Raw genomic sequence first — 9,602 nt, forward strand, 5'->3', positions numbered from 1 at the left:
AATTAACAACCACAAATACCCACAACAACAACAACACCACCACCTCAACATCCCATAAAACCTCCTCCTCTAGTCCTTGCTCCAACACCTCCTCCTTTTCCACTTTAAAATCCACCAAAACAACAACAACAAATACTAAAAAATTAGGTAGAAGCCGTAAAAAATCAACATCATCTACAAAATCTTCCAAATATTCGAATTCCTTACAGAATTGCCAGTTCTGCACATCTGGCGAAATGAGGATAAACTCTTGCTGTGCGATGGCTGCGATAAGGGTTATCATACCTACTGTTTCAAACCGAAAATGGAGAATATACCCGATGGTGATTGGTAAGTATAATATGACTCATTATAACAACACAAACAATTCCGAATTTATAGTCTTTTTTTAAAAAAAGTTTTGGTGGCAACTAATTTTTATTGTTTTCTTATAATTGTTATTGTTTTTTTACATAAAAATCATTTCATTAATCAATCAATCAGTCAAGTCAATCAATCAGCCAATCAATCGTTTAATCGTTATTTGTTTGTCTCAGTCTTTAAACTAAAATAAAGAATTTTTTAAATTAAACTCCTCCCCCCATGTTGTCACCTTTTTAAAAGCACTAATCTAAAACAAAAAACACAAAAATTTCTTAGCATTTCACTAAAATTTTAAATACTCATTAATCTTTCCACTCTTCCCTCTTCTTTAAGGTATTGCTATGAGTGTGTTAATAAGGCTACTAATGAACGTAAATGTATTGTTTGTGGCGGTCATCGTCCCGCACCGGTTGGCAAAATGATCTATTGTGATTTGTGTCCTCGTGCATATCATGCCGATTGTTACATTCCTCCACTGTTGAAAGTGCCGCGTGGCAAATGGTATTGTCATGGTTGCATTTCAAAGGCACCACCACCGAAAAAACGTTCCTCCACTAGTAAACCTCGCCGTGAACGTGATTCATCCGCCTCGCTATCGAAACGCAAAGATAAACATCATAATACATCGTCCAGTTGTGAACAGTTGAATACATCGGCCGATCATCATAATATTCATAATTCATCGCATGATGAGTCGATGACATCGCTGCCGGCACCGTTGAGGTGAGTTTTTAATTTCGAAAATTCAAACTTAATAATTTTGGAAAAAAAATGACAAAATGTTCAAGAAATTGCAAAGAATTTTATTCACTTTGTTTGTTATTTGAAAATTTAAACTTTTTGAGATATTTTCGAAAATTCGAAATTAAAATCGAAAATTCGAACTTAAGTTCGAAAAAATATAAAGCTGTTAAAATCGTCTTTTAAGCATAAGGATTCATAAAAATCGATTTTTATTATTATTTGAGTGCAATTTCTTACATTTTCGAAAATTCGAACTTTAAATTAAAAAAAAATATCAATATTTTTTAAAACTTTAAAGAAATTGAATAATTTTGCATGAAAATTGCAAAATTATGCTTTTTAGGTAATGTTCGAAAATTCAAACTTAAGTTCGAAAAAATATAAGACTGTTAAAATGGTCTTTTAAGCATGAGGATTCATAAAAATCGATTTTTATTATTATTTGAGTGCAATTTCTTACATTTTCGAAAATTCGAACTTAAAATTTTTGAAAAAAAAAATTCAAAATTTTCAAAAATTTTAAAGAAATTGAATAATTTTGCATGAAAATTGCAAAATTATGCTTTTTAGGTAATGTTCGAAAATTCGAAATTAAAATCGAAAATTCGAACTTAAGTTCGAAAAAATATAAGACTGTTAAAATCGTCTTTTAAGCATAAGGATTCATAAAAATTGATTTTTATTATTATTTGAGTGCAATTTCTTACATTTTCGAAAATTCGAACTTAAAATTTTTGAAAAAAATTTCAAAATTTTCAAAAATTTTAAAGAAATTGAATAATTTTGCATCAAAATTGCCAAATTATACTTTTTAGGTAATGTTCGAAAATTCGAAATTAAAATCGAAAATTCAAACTTAAGTGTGAAAAAATATAAACCTGTTAAAATGGCCTTTTAAGCATGAGGATTCATAAAAATCTAATTTTATTATTATTTGAGTGCAATTTCTTACATTTTCGAAAATTTGAACTTAAAATTTTTGAAAAAAAATTTCAAAATTTTCAAAAATTTTAAAGAAATTGAATAATTTTGTATAAAAATTGCAAAATTATGCTTTTTAGGTAATGTTTGAAAATTCGAAATTAAAATAGAAAATTCGAACTTAAGTTCGAAAAGTTTTAAAAGCAGTGAAAATATAGTCTCTAAATCAAAATAAAGTTTAAACTCAAACCTGAATATTCTTTCTTTATTTCTCTTTAGTCCCGCACATTCTGTGGCCTCAACCTCATTCGATGATCATCATAACAACTCTATCGATACAACGCGCTTCCAAAATCAAGTAACAAATCGTCAAGGTGCTTTAAGTCCACAAACCACAAACAATGAATTCAATGATACCAGCATGGATGGTACAACAACAACAACCACAACAGCATTAGGCAGCAATACAGCTGCAACAGCAGCAGGAAATGTGGCTATGCTTCATACACAGCAGCAGCAACAGGCACTACAACAAACACCAGCTACTGCAGCAAACATACTTCCCATGATGTCGCCTATACCGACCTCAACGCCACCAACACAACAACAGCAACAAAGTTTTAATTGTATGCCCAGTACGGCAGGACTCTTACCACCTCAAGGACAAATAATGTCATCACCATCACATTTTGCCAATCTCAGCGCACCAACGCCACTACAACAAATCGGTTCAAATCAAACAAATCATTTGCCATATCCCCTTAATACCACAAAATTGGTACCGCCCAGTTCAGCGGCCGTGATAGCAGCTCCCTCACTACCACCACCCACACCGTCAACCATAACAGCAGCTACAACTGCTCCGTTAGCTTTAGCAACTATTGTACCACCATCTATAACACAAACAACGGCCACAGGCGGCGGTCTTTTAACTGCTACAACTTTACCAAATCAAATGCCACTTTTACCCAATATAACAGCAGCAGCACCCACTCCACCCATTGGTGTCACTGGGAATCTAATGTGTGCTACTTCCTCTCCACAACATTCCTCCGTAACATCATCATCCCGTTCCTCAACACCCACACAACAACAGCTGCATCATGGTTCCGCCAGCCAGCATTCACCACAGCTGCACGCTCCAGCTACTTCGCCCTCCATGATGGTGGTTTCTAGCAGCGCGGTGACAACACCACCACCTACTGCTCTAGGACCTCCACCTCCCATAAATATACATGCCGTGCAGGAGGCCAAGGAAAAGTTGAAACAAGAGAAAAAAGAAAAACATGCCACCAAAAAGTTAATGAAAGAATTGGCCGTATGCAAAACCGTTTTAAGTGAAATGGAGGTAAATTTTTAAAGCTACTTCTTAGCAAAGACATATAATACTAAAAGAACATCTTCTCTGACTTCTCTTATATAGCTACATGAAGATTCTTGGCCTTTTCTGTTGCCAGTAAATACCAAACAATTTCCCACGTATCGTAAAATCATAAAAAATCCCATGGATTTATCCACCATTAAGAAAAGACTACAAGATTTAAGGTAAATTAACCATAAGCTCCTTTTTTTTACACAAGTCCTTATTAACATTATTATTACTTTTCTGACTTCCAGCTACAAATGTCGAGAAGATTTTTGTGTTGATGTACGACAGATTTTCGACAATTGTGAAATGTTTAATGAAGACGACTCGCCGGTGGGCAAAGCTGGTCATGGTATGCGTAAATTCTTTGAAATGCGTTGGGCCGAATTGACTGATAAACATTCATGATATCAATTGCAACATCAGCAACAACAAACACAACAACAACTCAAATATAACAGCGAATAAATAAAAAAAAGAAACTTTTCAATATTTAAATCCAAAAATAAAGGATTTTAAATCATATAAAACCCACACACACACACAAACACAAGCAAAACAAAATGTTTAGTAAAACAATCGTAAGTGAAATAATAATAAATAATAAAAAAAAAAACAAAACAAAAAATTATACATACAATTTAAGAACTAACTTTATTCAAATTTTAACTAATTAAACAAGGCTTGATATTAATTAATTAGTATATAGTTATAAAACACACACAAATAAAAAAAAATAAAGATTTTTAACAATAATAAAACCTAACAGAAATATATTATTACAATGCACACTTCTTGACATTGTAAACACTTAAACTAACAATCTTTCCATTTACTCTCTCACTTACACACACATCGCTCATTATAAAAGAATTTTTATGAAAATTTAGGATCAATATTTGGAAATATTAAAACTATCACTAGCTTTCTTTCCACAACATGGTTAAGGACAAGAAAGAACACTTATTCGTTTATAAAGTTCAATTATTTTTTATTTTTTAATAATTTATAAACTTTGAGTTTTTTAAGCAATCAGCTACAAAAACAAATTTATAGACTATACATTAATCTATAGTCTAGACTATAGACTGATCTATAAACTATAAAATGATCTATAGTTTAGACTATAGCCAGATCTGTAGCCAAGATAAAGGACTTTTCTATATTCAAAACTATAGACTGATCTACCGTCAAGACTACAGACTGATCAATAGCCATGATTATAGGATTGATTTATAATCAAGACTGTTCTATAGTCGAGACTAAAGACTGATCTATAGACTGATCTATAGTCAAGACTATAGACCGATCTATAGTCAATAATATAGACTGATCTATAGTCATGACTAAAGACTAATCTATAGTCATGACTAAAGACTAATCTATAGTCAAGACTATAGACTGATCTATAGTCAAGACTATAGACTGATCTATAGTCAAGACTATAGACTGATCTATAGTCAAGACTATAGACTGATCTATAGTCAAGACTATAGACTAATCTATAGTCAAGACTATAGACTGATCTATAGTCCAGACTATAGACTGTTCTATAGTTAAGAATATAGACTGATCTATAGTCAAGACTATAGACTGACCTATAGTCAAGACTACCGACTGATCTATAGTCAAGATTAGAGACTGTTCTATAGTCAAGACTATAGACTAATCTATAGTCAAGACTATGAACTGATCTATAGTCCAGACTATAGACTGATCTATAGTCAAGACTATAGACTGATCTATAGTCAAGACTATAGACTGATCTATAGTCAAGACTATAGACTGATTTATAGTCAAGACTATAGACTGATCTATAGTCAAGACTATAGACTGATCTATAGTCAAGACTATAGACTGATCTATAGTCAATACTATATACTGATCTATAGTCAAGATTAGAGACTGTTCTATAGTCAAGACTATAGACTAACCTATAGTCAAGACTATAATAGACTGATCTATATATAGACTGATCTATAGTCAATACTATAGACAGATCCTTAGTCAAGCCTATAGACTGATCTATAGTCAGGACTATAGACTGATCCTTAGTCAAGCCTATAGACTGATCTATAGTCAAGACTATAGACTGTTCTATAGTCAAGACTATAGACTGTTCTATAGTCAAGACTATAGACTGTTCTATAGTCAAAACTATTGACTGTTCTATAGTCAAGGCTGTAGACTGTTCTATAGTCTAAACTATAGACTGTTCTGTAGTCTAGACTATAGACTGTTCTATAGTCTAGACCATAGACTTTTCTATAGTCTAGACCATAGACTTTTCTATAGTCTAGACTATAGACTGGTCTATAGTCAAGACTTTAGACTTTTTTATAGTCACGACTATAGACTGTTCTATAGTCAAGACTATAGACTGTTCTATAGTCAAGACTATAGACTGTTCTATAGTCAAAACTATTGACTGTTCTATAGTCAAGGCTGTAGACTGTTCTGTAGTCTAAACTATAGACTGTTCTGTAGTCTAGACTATAGACTGTTCTATAATCTAGACCATAGACTTTTCTATAGTCTAGACCATAGACTTTTCTATAGTCTAGACTATAGACTGTTCTATAGTCAAGACTTTATACTATTCTATAGTCAAGTCTATAGACTGTTCTATAGTCAAGACTGTAGACTGTTCTATAGTCCAGACTATAGGCTTTTCTATACTCCAGACTATAGACTTTTCTATAGTCCAGACTGTTCTGTAGTCCAGACTATAGACTGTTCTATAGTCCAGACTGTTCTGTAGTCCAGACTATAGACTGTTCTATAGTCCAGACTGTTCTGTAGGCCAGACTATTGACTGTTCTATAGTCCAGACTGTTCTGTAGTCCAGACTATAGACTGTTCTATAGTCAAGACTATGGACTGTTCTATACTATTCTGTATATAGACTGTTTTATAGTCTAGACTATAGACTGTTCTATAGTCTAGACTATAGACTATTGTATAGTCAAGACTGATCTACAGTTAAGTCTATGATGTGATGTATAGTTTGGCGAAGGATTGATCTACAGTTAAGACTATAGACTGATCTATAGCTAAGACTGTTTCAACAAAAAGTTTATATATTATTAATATTTTTATTTCATAATTGTTTTTTGCTCAAAATTTCAAGACAAACAAGTAAAATATTTATAATTTTGAAAAAAAAACACGAACAAATTACAAAAAAAAAAACTTCAAAATTTTCTTTGGAACACAGTTTTTAAAGAAAAACAACAACATTGCTCTTAAACAAATATAACAAACATAATAATAAATAATTTTTTTTAAATATACTCATAAAATTAACAACAAAAACACAACTATAACTTAAAAAATAATTTAGTTTCTTTATGCAATAAGTTAAGTTTTTTTTTAATTTAATTTTAATATAAATTAATGTATTAATTTTTTGTATTTTTTTCGCAAAACTAACTAAGCAGTATTTTTTATATTTACCTACTAAAAACATATTAAAAAAATAAATAAAATATTAAAAACAAGTTTTTTTTCCTTAAACACAAAAAAACATACATATTTTTTACAAAAACAAAACAAGTGAACTATATAAAAAGAAGGCATCAAAAAAAAAAAAAAAAAAAATAATTTACAAATAAATATAACTAAAATATAAAGCAGTTTATTATACATATAAATAAAAGAAACATAATTAATAATAAGACATTGTACTTTGTAATTTATAAATATTTGTATTTGTTGTACTTAGTTTTTAGACTCTTAACAAGCAAAAAAAGAAAGAAAAACCCACATAAAATATAAAACATTAAAAAAAAAAAATAAATAAAATTATTTAAAACCTAAAACCAGAAAATTCATTTAACAAACACAACTGAAAATAAAATGTTTAAAAACATTTTAATGAAAAAAAATAATTAAATAATAATGATCAAATGTAAAATCTAAAAAAAAAACATTTTTTGTATTAATCTCTTAAAACACAGAATTATAAGCACCAGTATATATAAATTAGAATTTTACTATTTACTCTCTACATACAGTATTTAAGTTGTAAGTTTTCTTATCACAAATTATTAATTTACCTACATAAATATATATATTTTTTTAAATGTATAATTTTATATTATTTTTTTTTACTTTTAAATTATATTATTGTTCTTTAAACTTGTAATCATAAAACTCTCGCTTTTACTTTTTAACTTAAATCTCTTACTGTCTGTGTTGTTTTTTAATTTTTTATATTTTGGCAGCTTTTTATTTTTAATTTTCTTTTTTTAATTTTTTATTTGGTATTGTATTAAAAATTATTTATTTGTTTCTTTCCCCTAAATATATATAAATTAAACTTTATACATTTTATGTATTTATAGTTTATAAAGAAATTTTAAATGTTATATATACATTCAATACATATTAAAGAAAAAATATATATAGAAAAAAAAAAAAAAACAAGAAAAGAGATATTTGAATTTTATATTAAATACCAGCATCAGCTAAGAAAATTGTTATTTTGTTTGTTTTAATTTTTATTAAAATAATAGAAGTTTGGGAAAGTTTTTTAGATCATAAATTTAAACTTTGGAAATACTTTCAAACTTCTTCCAAATTTTTAAATTGTTTAAATTTTTATGGAAAATTTTCGAATACAATATTGTATTTTCGAAAAGCTGAACTACAGTATAGAGTGATCTATAGTCAAGGATATAGACAGATCCATAGTCAAGTTTATAGACTAATATATAGTAAAGATTATAAACTGATCTATAGTTACGACTATAGACTGATCTATAGTCAAGACAATAGTTTATAGTCTAGACTATAGTTTATAGTCAAGATTATAGACAGATCTAGAGATAAGACTATAACACTGATCTACAGTCAAGATTATAAACAGATTTAGAGATAAGACTATAAACTGATCTATAGTCAAGATTATAGACTACTCCATAGTCAAGAATATGGACTGTTCTATAGTCAAGACTATAGACTGTTCTATAGTCAAGACTATAGACTGTTCTATAGTCAAGACTATAGACTGTTCTATAGTCAAGACTATAGACTGTTCTATAGTCAAGACTAAAGACTGTTCTATAGTCAAGACTAAAGACTGTTCTATAGTCAAGACTATAGACTGTTCTATAGTCAAGACTATAGACTGTTCTATAGTCAAGACTATAGACTGTTCTATAGTCAAGACTATAGACTGTTCTATAGTCAAGACTATAGACTGTTCTATAGTCAAGACTAAATACTGTTCTATAGTCAAAAGACTATAGACTGCTCTATAGTCAAGACTATAGACTGTTCTATAGTCAAGACTAAAGACTGTTCTATAGTCAAGACTAAAGACTGTTCTATAGTCAAGACTATAGACTGTTCTATAGTCAAGACTAAAGACTGTTCTATAGTCAAGACTAAAGACTGTTCTATAGTCAAGACTAAAGACTGTTCTATAGTCAAGACTAAAGACTGTTCTATAGTCAAGACTATAGACTGTTCTATAGTCAAGGCTATAGACTGTTCTATAGTCAAGACTATAGACTGTTCTATAGTCAATACTATAGAATGTTTTTTAGTCAAGACTATAGACTGTTCTATAGTCAAGACTATAGACTGTTCTATAGTCAAGACTATAGACTGTACTCTAGTCAAGACTATAGGCTGTTCTATAGTCAATACTATAGACTGTTTTTTAGTTGAGACTATAAACGGCTCTGTAATCAAAACTATAGACTGTTATATAGACAAGACTATAGATTGTTCTATAGACAAGACTATCGATTGTTCTATAGTCAAGACTATACACTGTTCTATAGTCAAGACTATAGACTGTTCTATAGTCAAGACTATAGACTGTTCTATAGTCAATACTATAGACTCTTCTATAGTCAAGACTATAGATTGTTCTATAGTCAGGAATATAGACTGTTCTATAGTCAAGACTATAGACTGTTCTATAGTCAAGACTATAGACTGTTCTATAGTCAAGACTATAGACTGTACTCTAGTCAAGACTATAGACTGTTCTATATTCAATACTATAGACTGTTTTTTAGTCGAGACTATAAACTGCTCTATAGCCAAGACTAAAGACTGTTCTATAGTCAAGACTATAGATTGTTTTATAATCAAGACTAAAGACTGTTTTATAGTCAAGACTATAGGCAGTTCTATAGTCAGGACTATAGACAGTTCACTAGTCAAGACTATAGACAGTTCACAAGTCAAGACT

The 9,602-nt window shown here is 29.8% G+C and overlaps 1 protein-coding gene across 1 annotated transcript; it reads left to right on the forward strand.

The window, feature by feature from the left end:
• Positions 1–5: 5 nt before the first annotated feature.
• On the forward strand, positions 6–4,154 carry LOC119609868 (bromodomain-containing factor 1-like; the record flags this gene model as incomplete). The annotated part of the gene is given in 6 exon segments (XM_037964860.1): positions 6–231; positions 234–330; positions 697–1,086; positions 2,308–3,376; positions 3,452–3,573; positions 3,646–4,154. Coding segments are annotated over 6 exon segments (2,061 nt in total), but the record flags the coding sequence as incomplete, so codon positions are not given.
• Positions 4,155–9,602: the final 5,448 nt, after the last annotated feature.

This window comes from Lucilia sericata, unplaced genomic scaffold (assembly GCF_015586225.1).
Source record: "Lucilia sericata isolate MDLA Ls3-8-SP2 unplaced genomic scaffold, ASM1558622v1 Contig001072F_arrow, whole genome shotgun sequence".
NCBI lineage: Eukaryota > Metazoa > Arthropoda > Insecta > Diptera > Calliphoridae > Lucilia > Lucilia sericata.